This window comes from Cucurbita maxima, unplaced genomic scaffold (genome assembly GCF_002738345.1).
Source record: "Cucurbita maxima cultivar Rimu unplaced genomic scaffold, Cmax_1.0 Cma_Scf00029, whole genome shotgun sequence".
Classification (NCBI taxonomy): Eukaryota; Viridiplantae; Streptophyta; class Magnoliopsida; order Cucurbitales; family Cucurbitaceae; genus Cucurbita; species Cucurbita maxima.
The window spans coordinates 1,673,813-1,696,920 of NW_019272045.1; the positions used below are offsets into that span (position 1 = coordinate 1,673,813).

General features: G+C 37.3%; 4 protein-coding genes across 6 annotated transcripts in view; 2 read left to right on the plus strand and 2 right to left on the minus strand.

Moving 5' to 3' along the window:
- The first annotated feature begins 2,891 nt into the window (after positions 1-2,891).
- On the plus strand, positions 2,892-7,262 carry LOC111465518 (receptor-like cytosolic serine/threonine-protein kinase RBK2). The gene is made up of 9 exons (XM_023109927.1): positions 2,892-3,296; positions 3,987-4,096; positions 4,189-4,554; positions 4,653-4,904; positions 4,981-5,138; positions 6,384-6,463; positions 6,541-6,676; positions 6,762-6,911; positions 6,991-7,262. Exons 1-9 carry the CDS (start codon positions 3,259-3,261, stop codon positions 7,156-7,158), a joined length of 1,458 nt encoding a protein of 485 aa, XP_022965695.1. The 5' UTR covers positions 2,892-3,258; the 3' UTR covers positions 7,159-7,262.
- A 1,935-nt stretch (positions 7,263-9,197) lies between these two features.
- LOC111465485 (polyamine-modulated factor 1-binding protein 1) lies at positions 9,198-11,347 on the plus strand. Its single transcript, XM_023109884.1, has one exon. The coding sequence runs from the start codon at positions 9,354-9,356 to the stop codon at positions 11,151-11,153; it is 1,800 nt and encodes a 599-aa protein (XP_022965652.1). The 5' UTR covers positions 9,198-9,353; the 3' UTR covers positions 11,154-11,347.
- An 893-nt stretch (positions 11,348-12,240) lies between these two features.
- Positions 12,241-15,579, minus strand: LOC111465465. Its single transcript, XM_023109855.1, has 5 exons — positions 15,452-15,579; positions 13,962-14,628; positions 13,432-13,922; positions 13,226-13,342; positions 12,241-13,129 (listed from the first exon to the last, which is right to left on the minus strand). Exons 2-5 carry the CDS (start codon positions 14,623-14,625, stop codon positions 12,380-12,382), a joined length of 2,022 nt encoding a protein of 673 aa, XP_022965623.1. The 5' UTR covers positions 14,626-14,628; positions 15,452-15,579; the 3' UTR covers positions 12,241-12,379.
- A 1,655-nt stretch (positions 15,580-17,234) lies between these two features.
- LOC111465417 (probable manganese-transporting ATPase PDR2) overlaps positions 17,235-23,108 on the minus strand; it is a 15,192-nt gene continuing 9,318 nt past the window's right edge. For 2 of the 3 annotated variants that reach the window (XM_023109776.1, XM_023109778.1), the window contains exons 15-22: positions 22,494-22,602; positions 21,192-21,320; positions 20,409-20,474; positions 20,130-20,201; positions 19,173-19,324; positions 18,916-19,027; positions 18,714-18,830; positions 17,483-18,598 (exon numbers count right to left, since the gene is read on the minus strand). In XM_023109776.1, coding sequence (XP_022965544.1) covers positions 17,483-18,598; positions 18,714-18,830; positions 18,916-19,027; positions 19,173-19,324; positions 20,130-20,201; positions 20,409-20,474; positions 21,192-21,320; positions 22,494-22,602 — 1,873 coding nt within the window. Of the gene's footprint in view, positions 18,599-18,713; positions 18,831-18,915; positions 19,028-19,172; positions 19,325-20,129; positions 20,202-20,408; positions 20,475-21,191; positions 21,321-22,493; positions 22,603-23,108 lie in introns of all 3 variants that reach the window. The other variant, XM_023109779.1, reaches the window with a different exon arrangement.

Below are 23,108 nucleotides of genomic sequence, written 5' to 3' on the forward strand. Positions count from 1 at the left end.
CAATAGATACATATCGACGGTTCGTACTTGCGCTGGTGATATTCATTCAACAGATTTCGAGTCTGGCTCCTTAACCACTCATACATATCAACAATGATATTTAGTCAATTTTAGAGAAAAGTTACTCGAGTTGAAAAATAACGTTGATAAGAGGGTTCAAGCTGCGCGGATGAAACCCAACAAATTTCAAGTCTGTCTCCTTAACCACTCAGACATATCGACAATGCTATTTAGCCAATTTTAGAGAAAATTTACTCGAGTTGAAAAATAACGTTGGTAAGAGGGTTCGAACCTGCGCGGGTGAAACCCAACAAATTTCAAGTCTATCTCCTTAACCACTCAGACATATCGACAATGCTATTTAGCCAATTTTAGAGAAAATTTACTCGAGTTGAAAAATAACGTTGGTAAGAGGGTTCGAACCTGCGCGGGTGAAACCCAACAAATTTCAAGTCTATCTCCTTAACCACTCAGACATATCGACAATGCTATTTAGCCAATTTTAGAGAAAATTTACTCGAGTTGAAAAATAACGTTGATAGGAGGGTTCGAACCTGCGCGGGTGAAACCCAACAGACTTCAAGTCTGTCTCCTTAAGCACTCAGACATATCGACAATGATATATGGAAAATTTTAGATAAAAGTTAATTCCGCTTTACCGTCGACAACAAGGTTATAACCTGCGCGAGTGAAACCGAACAGATTTTATAAGTCTGTCCCCTTAACCACTCGAACCTACGCCAGTGATACCCAACATACTTCAAGTCTATCTCCTTAACCACTCGGACATATCGACAATAATATTCGGTAAATTTTAGATAAAATTTACTTGAGACGACTCAATTTTGATTTGATAATTTCTAATAAAAATAAATTAAAAATGTCAACAACAATGCTCAAACTTACCGGTCAAACCCAACAGATTTCAAGTCTGTCTCCTTAACAACTCGGACATATAAATTAAAACGTCAGTAGCAAGGTTCGAATCTCCACGGGTAAAACCCAACAAATTTAAGTCTGTCTCTTTTGCTTTGATAGTGGGTTCGAACCTAAGTAGATAATACCCCGTATATTTCAAGTCTATTTCCTTAACCACTCGAACATATCAACATTGATAAAAATTTATTTCTTTTATTAAATAAATTAGTTATATTTAATTAAGTAAATAATCGAATAAATAAAAAAAAATATATTTTTTTAATGAAATAAATTGATTATATTTAATTAAGTAAATAAGCAAATAAATGTCACTAGCATAAAAAAAAAACGTCCACATTTTTATTTATACAACATATCTATCTAACCACTCGAACATATCGACATTTATAAAACGAGGGCTTAGTTTGATCTATCAAAGTAAGCAAGCATAACACGAGTCATACCCAACAGATTTCAAGTTTGTCTCCTTAACCAGTCAGACATATCGTTATTATTAAAAATTTATTACTCTACTCGATCAATCTCACCATTTGCACATTCGCCCAAAAAAGAATCGAGACTGTCGTAACGACAAACAATCGGTTACTAATTACTCAACCATCACGATCTAACTGGCTTTAAGTCATTACGCACACATTTATATAAATAAACCGAAACTTCCCAAATTACCCCCCATCGACTCGTTAGAAAAAATTCTACCGAAATATATATATAAAAAGTAATAATCATAGTAAGTTGTTAGGTACTTATAATATTCCAAAAAAGAGTATCAAAATTGACTTAAATTAATTATATTATTTTTATTGGAACCTTAAAATTGGCAACAAAATCAGTCCCATTTTTTTTTATTTTAAATTACCTTCTAAATATATTGCTTTCTTTTTTTACGAATTTCTCCTTTTTCGAGAACGAACAGGTCAGTAATTACCGTAGCTCAGCTATAATCGACATCTGCTTCTTTTCTCTCGTGATTTGAAGTTTAAATTTGTGTACTCGTCACGAGTCGTTTCGATTATTATTTTAATTATCCCTTGGTTTAATGACTCGTGTTATTGCTGAGAATAGAATAAAATAAAATAAAATTATTTAATCTAATTTTTAAAAAAATCACTAATTATTTATATATAAATATAAGTACGACTCTCCACAATGGTATGATATAGGGCATGACTCTGATACCATGTTAGACGAACACGACTCTCCACAATGGTATGATATTGTCCACTTTGAGCATAAGCTCTCATGGCTTTGCTTTGGGCTTCCCAAAAGGCCTCAAACCAATGGAGTTAGTATTCCTCACTTATAAACCCATGATCATTCCCTAAATTAGCCGATGTGGGACTTTCATCATCCAACAGTTATACCTAGTAAGGACACTGAGCCCCAAATGAAGATGGATTGTGATATCCCACATTCCCAGCAAAGACTCTAAGCCTCGAAGGATGGTGGATTGTGATATCTCACATCGTCAGCAAGGACTCTGGGTGTCATAATCGCGGTTTAGGGTTTTAGTGTGTCACAAGTATACGCCCATGAGTGACATGCCTTGGACAAGCATGACTGTGATATTGAGCCTCAAAGTAGGGTGGATTGTGATATTCCACATTGTCAACAAGGACACTAGGCCTCGAATGAGGGTAGATTGTGATATCCCACCTTGCCAGCAAGGTCGCTAGGTCCTGAATGAGGGTGGATTGTGATATCCCACATCGACAACAAAGACACTCTGTCTCAAATGAGGGTAGATTGTGATATCTCACCTCGTTAACAAAGACACTGAGTCCCGAATGAGGGTAGATTGTGATATCCTGCATCGCTAGCAAGAATGTTGGGCCCGAAGGAGCAGAGTAAAAAAAAAAAAATAATAATAATCTAAAAGAAATATTAAATTAAAAACCTGAATGATATTTCTCTCTCTCCTCTGTCATTTCTTCTCTCTCCTCTACCGCGTTTTGAAGGTTTGAGAGGAGTAGTCGCTTTACAGGCCATTTCACCATCTCTACCTCTTCGGAGAACCTCCATGGCCGAAACTCACGCACCTCATCTCCTCGAACACGATAAACAATTAATCAAATCAAAATCTATTCCCCATTCACATTGCTCCATTTTTAGGCCTCTCTAAACATCCCACCATGATACCCCATTTCCTTTTTCTTACCTCCCAAACGAGCGTTTCTGTGTCCATTCATACACCAAAACAATTTACCCTTCTTTAGTGGAGCCTCTTCGGAAGGGTATCCCCTAGTTGGACCTTCCTTTTCTGTCGTGTTTTTTTATAGATCTCTTGTCTCTGTTTCTCTCTGTTTCAGAGTTTTCGCCATGGAGAATGATGCAACTCGCAAAGCTTGTGATCTAAGGTATATGCCCGTTTCATTTTCAGATGTTCTTATGCTCTGTTGATGATTTGGGGATTTGGGGATTTGTTTTTTTGGATTTTGGTTTCTGGGTGTTTGTTTTTTTTTTATCATTTCTTGAGGAATGTTGCATCCCCTTTTGGATTCACGATCACTGTGTGGTTTCTTTTTGTTCGTTTTTTGTTTGGTTCTTTTGGGGATTTCCCAATTCCCATGTTTGTTTATGAGGAAGGAAGCTAAGAACAATGTAATGATCTGTTTTTGTTTTGATATGTTTGAGCACTTGAGATTTGAGAACGAGTATGTTGAGGTATGTTCTTTCAATGATGTGTCTGTTAAAAGTTAAGAATGATTAGTTGAATTTGAAACAATTATGTTCAGAAAACATCTTAAAATAGTTAGAACGCTAAGGGATGTCCCTCAAATTCAAGAACACAAAAGCAATACTTAACCGAGTCTGTGGTCACAGTCATAATCATGATCACTCCTTTTGGGATGTTCGGAGGGGAATTCTTGAAGGTTCTGCGTTCTAGCCTTGAACGAAAATCATTGATGTCGAGTTAGTCAAAGTTGGGTCGGGCCAGATTCGTCGAAATAAGTAAAAGAGTCGTTCTTCGTATTTCAATATCAGTAGCGTTTCCATAGGGACTTTAAAAACTTCTTGCAACATTAACACATTCTGTTGGTTTATAGGGACAACAATAGGGGTTTGGGAGAAGTAGCAAAAAAGCCTCCCCTCTACATGGCTACTTATGGGAAGCATAAAATGCGAAGCAATATCTTTTCGTCTGCTTCGGCTCGAGGTGATTATCTGTTCGTTTTTCGGTTTCGTATACTTCTATAACAACATCATTTAGCCTGATGATTTTGGCTTTCCCCGTGCTGTGTTCTATAGACTTGAGGTGTTTCGACTTCGAAATCGAGCAACGTGATGTGTTATCTCCTAGAGGAGTTTTGGAAGCAAGCTTACAAAGTTCGGAATTCGATCCCGATTCGTTGAATGAAAGTAACCAAGAATCAGAGAATCAAGCTTCACAATCAACAGCTCTTTCTCACTGGAAAAAGTTCTTTAGTTCATGGAAGAAGAAATCATTCAGACGCTTAGCCTCTTTTCCTCCTCTTGGGGTGCTGAAGATGTCGAGAAGAGAGAACAAAACCGGGAGAGAGAATCCGGGGCTAAGTGACTTGTTCAAGTTCAAGTCGTCGTTGAGAAACTTTACGTTCCCCGAACTCCAAACTGCAACCAACAAATTTAGCCATGGTTCGTTGCTATTCATCATGATTCATATACTTCTATACTCTAACTTTGATGTCAGCTCAGTTTATCAGTTCATGGATTGTTTTCGTTCGTTTTTTAAGACAATATGATCGGGAAAGGCGGCTACGCCGAGGTTTATAAAGGGCGTTTACAAGATGGGCAGCTGATAGCAGTGAAGATGCTGACTAAAGGAACAACAGATGAGAGAGCTGCTTGCTTCTTGTCTGAGCTTGGCATCATTGTTCATATTGATCATCCTAACACTGCTAAATTGATTGGTTGTAGCATAGACGGAGGCATGCACCTTGTTTTCAAGCTGTCTCCAAATGGAAGTTTAGGATCTTTTCTTCGTGGTGATTCCTTTAACCTTATTGAATTGTTCTTTGATTTTTAGAGTTCTTGTTCATCCCTTTGTTCATCGTTTTCCAGGTCCAAATGCAAGCAAACTCGACTGGTGTAAACGATACAAGATCGCTCTTGGTATAGCTGACGGTCTTTTGTATCTCCATGATAATTGTCAGAGGCGTATCATTCATCGAGATATCAAGGCCGATAATGTTTTGCTTACGGAAGATTTCGAACCTCAGGTAGCTTTCATGTTCTAAATAGTAGTTACATATTGAATCTTTACTGATCCTACATCGTTTGGAGAGGGGAACGAAGCATTTCTCGTAAGCGTGTTGAAACCTCTCACTAGCGGATGTGTTTTAAAATTGTGAGACTGACGGTGATCTGTAATGGGCCAAAATGGACAATATTTGCTAGCGGTGAACTTAGGATGTTACAAATGGTATCAAAGTCAGACATCAGACAGTGTGCAACGAGGACGTCGGCCACCAAGACGGTGGATTGTGATATCTCACATCAGTTGGAGAAGGGAACAAAGTATTCCTTATCCAAAACCTCTTCCTAGTGGATGCATTTTAAAACCTTGAGGGGAAGTTCGGAAGGAAAACTCCAAAGAGGACAATATCTACTAACGATGGACTTGGACTGTTACAAATGATATCAGAGCCAGACATTGGATGATGTGCCAACGAGGACGTTGGCCCCCAAGGGGGGTGGACTGTGAGATCCCACATCAGTTGGAGAGAGGAATGAATCATTCCTTGCAAGGGTGTGGAAGCCTCTACCTAGTGGACGCGTTTTAAAACCTTGAGGGTGAGTTCGGAAGGAAAAGCCCAAAGAGGACAATATCTACTGGCGGTGGACTTGGACTGTTACAAATCTTAGCTAGACATCGAGCGGTGTACCAATGAGGACGCTAGGCCTCCAAGGGGGTGGATTGTGAGATCCCACATCGGTTGGAGAGAGGAACGAAACATTCCTTATAAGGGTGTGGAAACCTCTCCCTAGTAAACGCGTTTTAAAACCTTGAGGGGAAGTCTGGAAGGAAAAACCCAAAGAAGAGGACAATATCTACTAACGATGGACTTACGCTGTTATAAATGGTATTAGAGCTAGACATCGAGTGGTGTGCCAATGAGGACGTTGGGTTCCCAAGGGGAGGTAGATTGTCAGATCCCACATCGGTTGGAGAGGGGAACTAAGCATTCCTTATAAAGGTGTGGAAACCTCTCCCTAGCGGACGCGTTTTAAAACTGTGAGGCTGACGGCGATTCGTAACGGGCCGAAGTAGACAATATTTGCTAGCGGTGGACTACTAGCTGAGGAGTTATGTCAACACTAATACAAAGCTAGAGGGAAGAAAAAAATATTGGCCCTCGTGGTTCGTCGAACTCTTAAATTTACGGAAAAATGTCGATGAAAACTTTATTTTATATTCTAACTTATTTCATGATTGAAATCCTTCTAAACTCAAATCTACGTAGATATGTGATTTTGGGCTTGCAAAGTGGCTACCCAAACAGTGGACTCACTACAGCGTGTCAAAATTTGAGGGCACGTTCGGGTCAGTAGACGCCGACATTTTTCTCCTCGACGTTACTCGTTTTTGGGTCGTTACATTTCGTCGTCTCTTCAATGCAGATACTTTGCTCCGGAATATTTCATGCATGGAATAGTTGATGAGAAGACTGATATTTATTCTTTCGGAGTTCTGTTGTTGGAGCTCATAACCGGTCGTCAAGCTTTGGACGAATTACGTCAAAGCCTCGTACTATGGGTAACGATAACATTTTGAACGAACGAACTTTACAAGTGCCTAGTTCATTCTACACACCACCATTAAAAAAAATTCTTTATTTTAGGCAAAACCTCTACTAGATAGCAACAATCACGAGGAGCTCATTGATCCCTGTCTTAGTAAAAGCTACGATCTCGAAGAGATGGAACGTGTGATTTTGACTGCTTCTTTGTGCATCGAGCAGTCTCCTATTCTCCGACCTCGAATGAGTCAGGCAAGTAGGAAACTACTACAACATGTCATCTTCTCTTCATTGAACATGTAACGGAATGGAACACTCTGGTTAATTACAGGTCTACGTCCTACTAAGAGGCGACAAATACGTAGTGGAGTGTGAAAAGAATACAAGGGCGACACTGCAACGAACGTACTCGGAAGAGCTGTTCGATGCACAAGAATACAACCAGACTAGATACCTAAGGGATCTTAAAAAACACAGGCAGCTTGCTCTTGGGTGTTGAAAGTATTCACCTTGGAATGTTAACACATGAGCTTTGACCCTTAATCCCTATATTTGTACTACATTCTTCAATGAGGATTCAAATACTCCTAAGCTTTGACCCGACCCGATAACCCCCTAAGCTTTTGAAAATTACGTTAATACCCTTTATTTTTTCGAAAAGTTTCTAAACTACCATTGTTGTTAGAGGGTGAACGGAATGTCCACGTTGCTGTTAGAGAGTGGACGGAACAACATAGAAAAAGAAAGCGTAGAAAATTTGGAAGAAAAGACGTTTCGTCGTTTCCGAGAAGGATTAGGTCAAAAAAAAAAAAAGGGAGTGGTAGCTCGTTTCTTCTTTTTTTTCTTGGAAATTTTATAACGCTCTGTATCTATGCTTGTACTTGATAGATGGAAAATTTATGACGTTCTATATTTACGCTCTCGATACACGACTTTAGATATTTCATTATTTTTTTTATTTAAAATGAACCTAAATCCTCGAAGGTGCCACTTTATAGAAAATCTACTCTATTTTAGTTCGGAACTTAATTATTATTTATTTGGTTCGGGAGTTTTAGAGCGTCTTACTGGTATTTTTATTATTTATATAAATTTTAAAAAGTATTTAATATATTTTAAAATTTTTTATCTTTTAGTTTTTTTTTTTCATAAAATTAAAAAATAAAAAATTTATCATATATTTTAAAAATTTATAAATATATTAGATACCCCTTTTTAAAAATTAACACACACGTCGTCTACGATTGCATGTTCAATCGTCTGCGACACATCCGACTTGCTTCTAAACTAAGTTAAGTCATTCGGCTCAACTTTGTCTCTGCTCGAGACCAAAATCTCTCAATGCAACATCGCATCTCATCTTGTCATCTTGATCTCGATCTCCATCGATATGATCCATATGTCTTGACGCCATCTCGAGTCTCGAGATGTTGTCAGCCATCACAACTTGTTTGGTCATGCCATCGAGAACGGGCCCGCGTGTCGCTCATCTCATTGGGACTTCCCGATCATCCATCCATCCAGGTTCTATCGAGGCATTGATCTTCTCATGCCCATGTCGTGTCATTTACGGATACCGTGCCGGATAGCAGGTGTATGTAGCAACCTCCAACACGCGGGCTAGGGCGCAATACCGATACACCCGTGCCACCCGTACAATTTTTGAAAAACCCATTTCAAAGGAAGCCTCGACACACTCGCCTATACTGTGACACACGAATGTGCAAGATAGCTCACTTAGGCAACAATATTTGAGTTCTAAAGTTAAAATTCAAACAAAATTTTGAAAATTTTTATTATTATTTTTTAAAAAACTTACCTTATATGTAAAAAGTAATAACAAATAAATATTAAAAAAAATCCATAAATAGTATTTTGTTCGTATAGGTTGGTTTTAAAAAATTATTAATATAAAATTGACACGTATATAGAATTAGTGTAACTCTCGTGTCCAGGATTTCGAATATAAAATTCACACATGATGACACCGACATCCCCCGACACATGATCACGTTACCTAATTATCTGTAACTTCGAGGCTTTGGACTACGATTTAGAATCCAAATTCAACACCCGATGGCTCTGAGTTTGTAATGATAAAGATTTTGTAGTTTAAATTAATATATTTATGGTGATCAATTAAAAAGATTCTTTTGTCATAGCTGACGGTTCATAGTGATGAAATTTTTGATTCTCGAACCATATTTTAAATTTTTTTTTAAGATTTAAGAATATTAATGAAATTTTTGAAAATTTAAGAATATATATATATTTTTTTAGAGAAAGAACTAATTTAATTTTATTCGGATATTATATTTTTAAAAATTATTACAAATTATATAGTTTTTTAATAAAATAAAATAGAGATAATGTGTGTATTTGGTAGGGCAATTAATACACTTAAATTTCCAATATCTATATTTATTTCCAAATAGCAAATAGTATCCAATAAAAGGGTGACACGTGGCAAAGGGTTAATTCAAATTAAGACGGTTCTTAACAAAAGCCGCACCGACTCACTCCCCACTTCACCTCTACAAAGCAAATTTGAAATTCCCGAAAAGCGAAAACCCTCCATTTTCCGTCTCAAGCCGCCCTTTCCTATCCCCTCTTCTCTCCCTTCAAAACCCCATTCAAAAAACCCTATCTTACCCAGCCGCAATCCTTTCAAAATCCTTTCAAAATCGCAGAACAATGGCGAAGAAGAAGCCCACGCGATCGGGGAACGAGCCCAAGAAAGTTCCGGATCATCAGGAGGAGAATAGAGATTCAGAGCAACAACTCAAATCTGCTGTGGATGAATCTGTGGAGAAGTCTCAGTTGCAGAGCTTGAAATCGTTGAACGAGCGCCTTTTGAAGGAGACACACGAGAAGAGAAAGGAGTTTGGAGCTCTGGTTCAGGCTAAAGAGGGTTTGGAGCTTGACTTGAAGAAGAATGCTGATGAGAAGAAACAGGTAATGTGTGAGTTAAGTGTGGCGTGTGATGGTGTTTCTGGCTTAGAACTAGAGAAAAATGTTGTTCATGTTTATTTACAGACTCAAATGGAGGAGATGGGAGGGGTTATCTGTAGGTTAGTTGAGAGTGAGAGAGAGAAGAATGTGGAGATTGGGAGATTGAAAGGTGAGAATAATGGGCTTGTTTTGAAGGCTGAGGAAGAGAGGGAGAAATGGATGAAGGTTTGTAGTGAGAGGGACGGGATTAAGGCTGATTTTGATGGATTGTTTGAGGAAACAGGGGATTTGAGAAGGAAAATGGTTGAAATGGAGAAGAATGAGAGAAGGGCTTTGGAAGAGATTGAGGATTTGAAGGTGAAATGCAAGAAGTTGTCGGGTGAAAAGATGGAGAGTGAGATTACGAATGGGACTCTCTTGAAAGAGAAAGAATTGGTTAAGAGATTATTGGATGAATCCGGTAGGGTTATTGAAGATTTAGAGAGGAAAGTTGATTTGAAAACGAAGGAGAAAGTAGAGATTGAGAAGGAAAAGAAAGCTTTGGAAATGGAGATTGAGAGGTTAGGGAAGGAAGTGGCTGAGCTGAATGAGAGTTCGTTCTGTCTCAAACAGGAGAAGGAAGAGAATGGGAAGGCAATTTCTGAATTCGTGAAGATAATAGAAGAAGCTGTGGAGAAAGAGAATGGTTTGTTACTGGAGGTTGATGGTTTCGTGAAAGAGTTACATAAGAAGGAGAAAGATGTAGAGATGTTAACTCAACAGAGGGATTCGGTTAATGTGAATCTGAATCGAGTCGAACAGGAGGCGGTGAGTTTACGACGCACAATCGAGATAATCACTTGTGAGAAAGCTGAAATGGAGGAGGCAAAGATGGAAGCGGAGAGTATTGTTGAGGACTTGCGAAGGGAATCGAGTAAACTAAAAGAATCCGTGACTTCTTTGACTGAGTCGAGCGGTGTCGAGAAAGCAAGAAATAAGGAGTTGCTGTCTCAAATGGGTTGTCTTCGAGAAGCTCTAAACGGAGTTTCGTTAGAGAGAGATAAGCTTGGTTTGTTGCTCGAGGACAAGGAGAGGAGGATTGAAGAAGCTATGGCTGAGCTTGAGAAAACGAAGACAGCATGGGTGGAGTCGATGAATGTAGCGAAGGAGAGGGAGAGGCGGATCGAGGTCTTGGTTGGGGAAAGGGATCGGATGGAGAAAAGCTTGCTAGAAGCGGAGAGTAGGATTGATGAACTGAAAGGGAAGGTGAAATCAGCTGTTGATAATTCAGAGAAGGCTTTGGCATTGTTGAAGGAGACTTGTTTGAGTGTGTGTGATGGTTATGAGAAGGAGGAAGGGAAATCAAAGCCATTTGTTGAACACTTGGATGCAATCAAAGCATCTTTCATGAACAAGGAGAAAAAGATGGGAGAAATGAAGCAGTGTTTCGAGACGGCCCGAGCGGAGGAACGGAAGAAGAAGAACTTCTTCACGTTGGTTACTGCTGCAACGACCATCTTGGCTGCTATGTCTGCTGCTTATTTTAGCAGAGGCCGAGGCTGAGACCGAGGCCGTGGCCGAGACCAAGGCTGGGGCTGGGGCTGTGGTTTTGTAGGCTAACCATCTGGTGGATCAATGTTGAATTGCTGATTTGGTAGTGTTAATGAGAACTAATATGATGATATAATAGTATAAAGCTTTGAGAATCATTTGAAGTACTCTTTTATGCAATAGGGGAAATGGGAGATGAGCAATATTGAAAATTCAATATGCTTTTTAATATTTAAGAGTTCTTGAAGATTTGAAAGGTTTATATTATTTATGATGCTAGGATCGATGGCCACTTGAATGTACGATGAATACGATAAGGGGATAAAAGGTTTATTTTTCACTCCTTTTAATAGATGCACTATTTTCTTAAATAGAAAACTTGTTTTCGAGAACACTAGGAGAAGATTAGAAAATTCATTCCTACTTTCCAATGACTCCACAACTCCTCGTTGAAAACGCCATTTTTCTTACATTTCAAGGCAAATTTTAGACGACAACAATATATATATTCTAGTATAGATATCTATCGGGTGGGGGGAAGAAGAAAGAATAATAAATAAAGTGATAAAAAGATTTATATATATATATATCTATACACATATAGGCCATATGGGACGATGATGCCTCGTCTCACGTCTCCGGTATATATTACTTTATCTTTCGTTTAGTATTATTAACTAATTATTATATTTGTGATTAAATGTATGAAAAAAACTAATATCCATAGCTACAATAAGCAATATATTGTTATTATTAGTAGTAAGTACAATATATCAATGTGAAAATAAAAGTAAATATATTAAAACTAAAACTATTTTTTAATTAAAAAAAAAAAAGGGTCCGTACTAAAGAACGAAATGTTTATGTTTATGAAGTTTCAACTAGAAATTTTTTTATGTTGGCATAAAATAATTATTTTCAAACACAATTATGAAATATTGTGCGTAATGATTTAAATAAAATAACTTATAAACATAAAATTTATAATAAATATATGAAATAATTACCTTAATTGAAAATATGTATATTAGGAAAGAAGTAAATTATGTAAGTAAAAATAATTTACCAAGTATCATGAAGGTAATTACCACGGATAAGGTAAGATGAACTCCAACTGCACAGAGAGTCTTTAAGACTCAATAATTTGATACTCAATTGAAGTCCCTGTGCTACATATGGAACTCCAGACGACGTCTGCAAGTGAAACTCAACCCGAACCTTAAAAATGGTAATCACAGTTAGCGATATGAGAACGATGGACCAGGAAATGAGTATCTCGACGAAACTGGCATTATATCGCTCTCCACATTTACGTGATGCACCTGATTGTAATACGGTAGAGCACGAGCAGCATGACTCATGGACTCAGTTTCAGCAACGTAACTTCTTGAATACATTGGAGCAGCAGCTTCCTCTCTCGTTGATGGAAGCAGATACGGGACGATCGATGAAAGGCCATATTGATGAGTGTAAATTGGATCATAGGCAGGTCGTTCCAAACCGCTACCAGATATTGCCCGTGATATTTGAGATCTAGAATCAATACTGTAAACTGGATAATCTTTTCCATTAAAGTGTACGTGATCCGATCGAACCACTTCTCTCTGTGGCTGCTCTAGATGTCTTAGTTGATAGTCCCTATCATGATCTCTGTGGTATGTTTCTAAATAAGGCCGTGGCAAAGGCACAAGATCTAAATTTCTTCTTTCTACCTGAAGACCATAAGTTCGATAGTCCTTTTCGCTTACGTGCAATTCGCGAGGAACATCCTCTCTATGTCTAGGTGCCTCCTCTCGGTGTCGGTCCCGTCCATGAGATGACGATTGATCGTTCCTGGCATCACCCTTGGACTTAGAATTCCTAATCCGAGTGTCTTCGACTTTCCTATGAACTTTCCTATCCCTAATTGGCACCTTTGGAAGGAACCCAATAGTAGCCGATCTCGAGAGGAGTCCTAGTGGACGGAAAAGTGCTGAGAGCTTCTGAACCTGAGATACGAAATCCTACAATGTAATCAAAGGAAAAATACAATAAAACAGTGCTATGAATAAGCCAAGCTAGCAGTAAGAACCTGACACATCCACCTGTTTAACAGAGAGTTCAACTTTGAACTTGTGCTTCTCAAAATAGTTCTCTTGGATGGCATTCTTGAAAATGCTCTCAGCTAGTGGAAAACAATCCTTGTAAACATTGAACCGCACCTGAAATTTTAGTTTGGAATTGAAACAATATCATAATCAGATGAAAAGACTATCTTCTGAATAGTTTATATAAGTAATGAAGCTGAAACCTGAGCAGGGAAAGCTCCATTAAAAGCCTTTGGCTCGAGTTTCATGCCACCCGAAGAAGATGCCTTATAGATCCCATACAGAAGCCTGAGATCAAAATCATAAAGGAATAGGTTTAGCCCGGGTTTGATTGCTAAGACGGTATCCTTTCTGCCAGCAGAAACACCCATTATGTTGTAGTGAAAACAATCTGGCTTCGTTTTCGCACTGCACATGAAAATCAATCCGCCGAGATTTTCTTCGTTCTTATCTTCTATTCGACTCATTTGAGCTCTATCCTTTTCTTTCCTTTTATGATTCTTTAATCTCTTATCTGAAGAGCCAACCTTCTCAATATTGTTCTGTTCCTTGATGCTATTTTTGAACTCGGAATTGTTTCTATCGCTAACAGATGTCTCTTCACCCTTCTCGATATGCTCCGCTTTTGAGATACTTTCATTAGCATTTGCCTTTTTGTCAGGCTTCACGGTATCTTCTACATTCTTTTCATTACCTTTCCCATTTTTGGTATCTTCTACATTCTTTTCATTACCTTTCCCATTTTTATTAGTCTTCATTTGGCTGCTCGCTGGAGATTTCTTTACGATTTTTCTTTTCACCTTCAAAGCTTTAGTAATCTTCTTCGTCTTTGACTCTGGTTTGCTGGAATTTTCAGTGGGATTCTGAGCTTCAAGAGTTTCTCCCACCGCTTGGTCTACTGAAACCTCTTCGTCCTTGTTGGAAATCGGAGCTTCAAGAGTTTCTCCCGCTTCTTGGTCGACAGAAACCTCTTCATCCTTTTTGGAATTCTGAGCTTCAGGAGTTTCTCCCACTTCTTGGGCTACATGAACCTCTTTTTCCTTTTTGTTATCTTCCTGTTCAACCTGTGCCTTTTTGGTCCTCAATGCATTGCTAGCAGGGGATTTCTTTACAATTTTTTGCTTTACCTTCAAAACTTTTATAGTTTTCTTTTTACGCGACCCTTTTGCAATGCACTTTTCATTAGACTTTCCAGCTTCAGACGTGTTACCGAATTCAGTCGCATCTTCTTTCATGTCATCTACTTGTTCTGTAGGAGCTTCTTTTCTCTTACCTTCATGTTCTGTTGAGAAATTTTCTACATTTCCCTCGTCCGTCTGTTCATCAGGACTACCTACGTCCTTCTCTTCGCATTCAGGCAGAGTTGACTCTGCCTCCATATTTGAATCATGCTTCATGATCTACTCACATACACATAATGCCAGAGTAAAAAATATTGCAACATATCGTATTCCTTTTTCGAACTCTCTTGTCACATGAAGTAAGAAGGAGATGCAAAAATCGAATGATCAGAGTCTTCGATACAAAATTAAGGGTGCAGTAATGCAGATACAACACCAGTAATGGTGAGCCTTCCATCTTCTCTTAATAATAATAATGTGAATGTCCCGGTTGGCTTTTATCAAAGGAAGGCAAATTTTAGATGCTAAAGGAAAATAATCAAACAAAAACAAATGTTCACACATGATCTAAAGGAAAATAGATCAAACAAAAGCAAAAAGCCAAGAACAACAAAAAGGAGCGAAGAACAAAACGATATAAAAATAGCAAAAAGAGGACTCCAATTACTAAAATCAAGAATAAAGGAAAATCATATGAGGAAAAAAAAAAACTAATCAAAATTCTCAAAGAACTGCACTAAGCTCCAAACCTATAACTTAAGACCTCTAAATTTCCAGAAAAACTTCACTAACATGAAACACTACAGGTTATTGACCTAACTTACCGAGCGACAGTAGTTTGTTCTAATCCAAACTACGAATCTCTAACATAAATCAATGGTATTATACAATTACAAAACCCTAAATTCCGAACCAGAAGTTGCGTGCAAAGAAACATGCCAATAGAAAACATTCACACCAAAATACATTATCGATTTCCCGCAACAAAAACACCAAACATCAGGCAATTTCTACTCCATCTCAGTTCCCTTACTCTCCCTCGATAACCAATCGAAGTTGGAACAATAACTAGTCGACCGAGACAAAAGAAGGTAGAGATTACCTGGAAAGCCGACGAAAATGGAGAGAGATTTGAAAAGAGAACAGTAAAAACGATAATCTGGAAACTATGAACAATATAGAAAGATAGGGCTTTGGCTTTCCTTCGATTGTTCTTATAATTAAAATAAAATCTGTGACAGTGGAGGAAGAGAATTTTTACAGTTATATTTTCCATTTTTTCAATAAATATGAAATTAAAATATTGTTTTTGTCTCTCTATTTTAATTTTAATTTTAAAATTTTAATGTATGTAATTTCAATAAATCATAAAAATATATTTTTTTTTAATAATAATATTCATAAAAAAAAAACAAAATTTTAAGAGATACTAAATTGTCCCGAGAAGAATTAACAATAAATTAAAGATATACACAGAGTCCAGTTGAAAAAATCTTTTGTCCGAAATTGGTGACTCAAGCAACCAAATAGAATTCATAACCTAACCGAGCTAGAAAATAAAGCAACTAAATAGAGTTGACAACCTAACCCTAAATTAGGTTGTCAGTTTGGATGAGTCAAGAGTTCACAACCTAACCCTAGATTAGGTTGTGTCAGTTTTTTTTATTATTATTTTGAAAAATAATACTTATCTACCATATATGTTACACTATTATACTAATTATCTATCGTATATGTTACACTAATAACTAAAATTTTATAAAATTTCAATATTAAACCTTGTGTATCACTAACCTTAGTTGCAACTAATATCAGTTACAAAGATCTAATATTCTTAACTTTTATAATAATCTTAAAAAGTAGGATAGAGTTGAGTTGTAACGTGTTTTTTAGACTGTCAACCCTCAAATTGACCTAAATTTTTGGACAACCTAGCCCAAATCGAAAAAATCTAACTCAACTCAACATACGGTTGGGTTAGGTAGTCCAAATTGGTCGTAATCAATTCCATACTTTTTCTTATATCCCTTCACGACCAAATTGGTCGTAGTCAACCCCGTCTTTGCATCTCTCTTCGTCTTATATACCCATTTAAGACCGATGGGTTTTGAGCCTTGTGGAAGTGATGTGAGCTCCCACGTTTTATTCTTTTTTATGGAGTGAATCTCCTTCTCCATAGCTTTCTTCCACTTTTGCTCCTTATTTGCCTCCTCAAAAGTCAAGGGAAAACCTGCAAAAAGAGATAAAAATTGTTGAACTCGTACTCCCAAACAATTGGATCGAGTTCTCAGGTTATATGAACACCCCTAGTGTAGGTATATACATATGTACACAAACACATGCATATACACATACATACATAGATATATATATGCTAAACCTCCCAATCCAAGAGTCATCTCTACAACTTTTTTCTTCTTTCACGAGGATCAAAGGGAAAGGGGAAATCATTGATGCTTTCATCCTCAGAATAGCACAAAAAAAAGTCCCCTTCTTGGTATCCATAGGAATCATCGAGAGAAGAAGCTCAAAGGTCTTGAATTATCACCAATCAACCATGTGAACCATTGAGCCCAGAGGCAAAGAAACCCCTAAATCCAAGAGTCATCTCTACGGCCTTTTCTCATCTTTCATGAGTATCAAAGGGAAAGGGGTAATCATTGATTCTTTCATCCTCAGAATAGCACAAAAAAGTCTCCTTGGTATCCATAAGAATCACCGAGGGAAGAAACCCAAAGGTCTTGAATTGCCACCAATCAACAATGTGAACTGTTGGGCCCACAGGCAAAGAAACCAACATGCATTCAATCTTTTAATTTGCTTGGAGAGGTAAATTGGGGAAGAAGAGGTATATATATACTAAAACGAACTATGAGGAAGTTACCTTAACATAATGACTAAGTAAAAGCATTTGATTAAAATTAGGATAAAGCAATGATGAGTAAGTGTGTCCTTTACATCTTTTTTGAAAAATTGCATCCAATCAATAGTTTCGTCAGAGTCTAAGATTTTACCCATAAAAGAGGCAATAAATCATCATTTTCCTTCCTATTGCTACAACACTTTGGGCTCAATCCCCACATTGCTTATCAACTGCTGATCCCCGCTGCCATTGCCATCAATCAAAACTCTCTCAGACCTGTTTCTTCTTCTCCAGATTCGCAGCTACCACTCGTTGTCGCTTACGCCATGCAGGGATTTTTCCAGGGAACATCCATCTCAACAGTCTTTCCCAAGAGTAACAGCACACGAACATAAGAAGTGCCCATAACAGAAGCTTGTCTCTCAATCCCGCAGGCAATGGAACAAGTTTCAGCCAGTCATTCAGGTCTCGGAACAAATCTGAGGTAATAACGGTGAAGAAACCAACCGCAGCCAAGAGGGCGTATAAGAACGGTTTGTTTTCGGATACACTCTGGTTGAAGGGATGACCCATGTAGTTTACAGCAAAGGTAGCTACCTGAAGCATCATGCTTACCATGTACGAAACAGTGTTAACCAAGTTGGGATGAAAATCTGAGTCTGGCTCGATGCATTCGTCGGGCATGTGCTTTTCGGCTTCGTTAACTGAAGAAATCAAGAAAAAGAGGTGGATTGCAAATTGGCCTAGCAGGGAAAGGAGAACATAAGAGCAGAAGATATGTGGATGGGGCCGTTCAGCTGAAAGTGTTGGAAGGGGGCGTGCATGTGAGATGAAGAGGAAAAAGGCTGCTGTGAATACTCCACTGATTGTCGCTTGAATGTCGCCAAGCTTTACACCATCCAAATACATAACACTCAATACATAGGCTGTAGCGAGGCAGTTGAGACCGAGTATTTTAAACATCTGGAGAGTTGTCACTAGAGTACTTCGACCTTGGCGAATAATGTCGGTGGTCGGAGCAACAGAAGCATGCTTTGCTGTGAACGGCGATGCCATGGATGCATCCCCAAGCTTGACAATAGGGGCCGAGCGCCCATCACCCTCTTCATTTAACTCATCCATCAGTTTCTTTAGCTTTTGTCTTTGCATCTCTGCAGGTGTCCTTGAACGATTACTCGCTTGCTCAGCAACGGAATCCAGTTTCGAACTAACTTTGCTTTTTGAAGAACCTTCTCCACTTGTAAGTGCTTTTCCTGATGATTCGGATGAAGGCTTAGATTTCTTCGACTTTGCAGACCGTCCCGAGTCGTCTTTTGATGCTTCTGAAGGAGAGTTCCCAGTTTTAGGAGGGGGGACTGCGTTTAGAAGAGCAATTCCTACATGAGCCTGATAAACAAGGAAATATTAAGCGTTATATATGGAAAACATTCATCTCAAACATCATGTAAAATGTTCTAGCATAAAATCTAAATATAAGTCAATAAACATCTTAAGACAAAACCTGCTTCAAAGCTCCAACATCATTTGTTCCATCCCCGCACATCAATGTCATTCTTCCAACTGTTTTGAAAGTGGTCAATATGAGTTCTTTCTGCTCTGGAGCAACTCTAGCGAAAACCTGATAGAACAGTTCAAATGTATGGCATCAAGATGGCATCATTGCGAAAAAAACAGTATTCTTGCGAAAGAGAAAGATCGAGGACCTTAACGTATGGAATAACATCGAGCACAGTGGAGGTGCTTTGCAGCATTCCAATGCAGTCACCACCAATACACAGATCGTATGTCTCCGATAAATTCCCCACCTCTTTCTCACTGAGCAAATATATATGAGGGAAAAGAAATCAAGTAAATGTAAACACTAACATATATAGGGAAAATAATGTAAATCAGCACGGTTGAGAAGCAAGGGGAAAAAAGTAAACTCAAAATGAAAACATTCAATACTTATAAAATTCACCTGTAGGGAACTGTCTGTAACTCATCTGGGGAGAGCCATTCATATTCCTCAGTTCCCTTCTTCGAATTGAGAATTAAAATCTGCTTTGAGGTAATATGAACTTGGCTAGCTACGTGGCATGCCGTTAAAGCTTGGTCGCCAGTAATCATTACCTGATACAACAAAAAAACATGTATTTCATACTTGCCACTTGTTTCAAATAAACAAAGATAAAAATGAGCTGCACTGAAAGAGTTTCAACTAGGAAAAGCTGCAGTCATGAAAAGAAACGGCAAAGAATAAGAAATAGATTGCAAATATGGAAAATAAATTACTAAGCAGATAGCAGAATCCTATAAGACATAACTATGCCTACTAGAATGTCGTGATAAATCAATCGAGTTTACGTTAACTGATATAAATAGAGTGACAAAGGAGGGAAAGTTTTCAAGAATCAAAGAAAATTATAATGGCCAAGGTTAGCATCCAGATAAATTTTAAAATTTTTAATGATGTGAACTAGCAAATTGGAATTGATTCTATGTACCATTAGATCAATTGATATGTAATCGTACACTTGGAACAACCGTGGGTTGACACTCAATTATGTTTGTTCTTAGTATACCGATGTTTTAAATTTTCAGGTTTCAAGGATTCACAATTCTGAATTTCAAAGAATACCAAGTCAGATACTTTCACTTCTATTGATGATTCTATATCATCAATAGAATCTGAGTATACTGATGTTTTAAATTTTCAGATTTCAAGGATTCACAATTCTGAATTTCAAAGAATACCAAGTCAGATACTTTCACTTCAGAGTACAGAAACTAAAGAACCTAGTTCGGTTTCACAAAGAAGACTCGTTTCTTACTAAATTGACGATGAAGCTCGTATATCTCACTGACATAGTAAACCAATAAGTATTTTCTATAAGTCATAACTAAGTGGCAATAATTAGGCTTGGATAAACTGTACCAAGTCATGGGATGATCCTTTAAGCTCAGATAAGACTGTAGCCGAATCCGCTCTAATTGGACAATTGAACACCTGAAATGTAATTGATAAACATTAAACAGTAGAAAATAGGGACAAAAGAACAGAAAAAATAGCTCTCACTGCAAGCTGAATATTTAGTGAGAGTAAAAATTGGGAGAATCAATTAAGCAGGAATAAGAGTGGCGTTCAGAATGAATAACAAGAGAGACTATGATCGAATATTAAAAAAGAAATAAGAGAGATCAAGTCCCTGATTACCGCAAAACCAGCAAATATAAGGTCACTCTCCACCAAGTCCCTATCCAGGCCTCTAGCTTCACTAACCTACAATATTGGAAAGATAAAATAGAAACCAAGGTAAATGAAGCATTCAAACGATGAAACTATAGATTTATGTCATTACATTTAAAATTACATAATATTGATGACAACAATGACGAACAGAATGACAACGATGTAAGGAACATGGACACAAACATGACAAAATAAAGAAAATAAGGCATACCCTTTTCTAAGAAATTAGGTCATGTACACGTTCAATAAAATATGTTTTAATATACTTTTCCACCTATAAATACTTGAATAAATTAGAATCCAACTTCCATCTTCATCTACTCAATTTTAAGCAAATTAAATATTGTTAAATAAAGTGTTCGTGGACAAAATATTATTTAACAAAATAAGAAGATCAGTTTCCTTCAAAATTTACATCTTTACAAAGGAAACAAACACAAAAAACAAAAAACTTGCATCTGAACGATGCAGAATTACTTTTACACAGATTTATCAAAAGAAATATATTTTGCATCCTTCTATACATTACTTCTTAGTTCCTTGCGTAAATAATTTTAGACTTGATTACAAAAAAAAACCTTTTTTCTTTTTCGAATATATCTTTTGAAAAAAAAAAAGGTTCCATTCATTTTTATGTTACGTGTGTTACCCCATGTGTCCCTCTTCATGTTCTAATATGGCTTATCGTGTCCAAGATTTTAAAGATATTTAAATATAGAGGTGGTAGGGATAGGACAAAGATCTTACCATCATGTCTGGAAGTGATTTGTAAGCAAGAGCAAGAACACGGGAACCTTGTCGTGTATATTTCTTGTACGTCTCGACATAAAATGAAGGTATATCAGTGAGCCTCTCTTGTATTGTTTCAGGAGCACCCTGAAATGAAGAGACCAAGTTTATTTAAACCGGGGGGTTAAATCAATTATTTGCATGACCTATAAACAAACTAGTCGTAATAATGACACCCGAATCTAAATACTTATTTGCATTCCTGATGTGAGCTAGATGTGTCCCTAGCATATCCTAACATGTCTGAAATTAAATAACAATAGTATATCAATGACGTTTGTTTCATCACTGTGTTCACCAAATTACATCCTTGAAGAAAATATATGGGCAGATCTTGCAAGTTACGTGTAGAACACCAACACTCCATAAATAGTGTTCATACTTCAATGTAAGTGAAGAAAACTAGGAAACAAAGAATTCATATGATGTTCCACCAAAATTTATTTCACGCTAAAACATTTGCTACTCCCCTCCCGTTCATCGTAGCCAATAGTTGAACTTCTGCAAGTGACATTCTATAAAATTTATGGCTCAAGAGAAATAGGAGAGTTTTAATGGGTTTTAGAAGTCCGGGAAGGAGGTTTGGGGAGCAAACCTTTTCTTTCTCTCTCTATCTAAGAGATTAATAATTAATCTTTTATATTTCATTCTAATCAATTAGAACAGTTTTCTTGTAATTTTGCCCATTTTAAAATCCCTAAATTTCATCTATACAATGAAATATACAAAAAGGGAGGAGACCCTCCAAGAATAATGGGGTTACAAAAAATTCAAAATGATCTATCTGGCTTACACCAAGTAGTAGATGTATACAAAATTAGAGAATATGGATAAGTGAGGTTTCTCTCAATCTCCGAAAGATTCTACTGTTCCTTTCAAGCCACACGTTCCTTAAGAAGCTCCTAATCAAGTTGAGCCACCGGATGCTTGTCTTCATGAATGGGTGATGCAAAAGCAGGAAGTGAAGGTTGCTAGGTATACTGGCGTGCTTTAGTTTTATTTTGTCTTTGGATTGCTTTTTGCTTGGGTCATTCTTTTTCAAAACCCCTTTATTTATATTTTCATTAATTTTCATTAATTTTCATGAAAATTTGGGCTGAGTTCTTTTTTAATTCCCCGTTGTATACCATTCCATATTATCTATGAAAGAAAGCATGTTTTTTCATCCCAAAAGGTGGGAAAATCTTGCTTGTGAAACAAGGTATATAAAAATAAACAAGTCTAAGACGTATGATGAACAAGAAGAAAAAACAAGCAGACCTTCACAAATGCAAAAAATTCCTCTTGAAGGCGCACAACAACTGCCATTCTCTTCAAGTGTGAAGCAAAGTGGTGCCTCTGAACAATCTGAACAGCGTGGCCACTTCCCCTGAAATTATTTGAAAACAAGTTCTATAATGAAAACAAAGAAAAATGCATAGTAGATGCAGCGTTAAGAGGAAGAAAGCTCAACTGGAAATTGAACACTAAGCATAACTAATGACTATATTAATTAACTAAATGTTTCACCCAAAGAAAAACGAAAAGAGCAGAAGCTGATGCACAAGACTCAAAGCAGGAGAAGAAAATTTTTCTTGATAATCAAAAGTATAGTTTGAAGAATAAAGAGGAGAAGATAGGTTGCTCATGTAAAATTGAACAAACCTTATTGAGTGGTGCATAAAGATGCTTGCCCCTTCTCTCTCATAACTAAGGGTAAACACACCTATAGATTTGAAGATAGAACATTGTTTCACAAAATTTTAGAAGACTCTTGGGCTGATGAGAAATATGTCGTCTTTCTTTCCAAAAAGATCTGGAACATTGATTTGGGGGCTGAATCCTAGACTTAATTACCTTTTCTAATACACTTATTGTTTCCTATTAAAGGGGGGG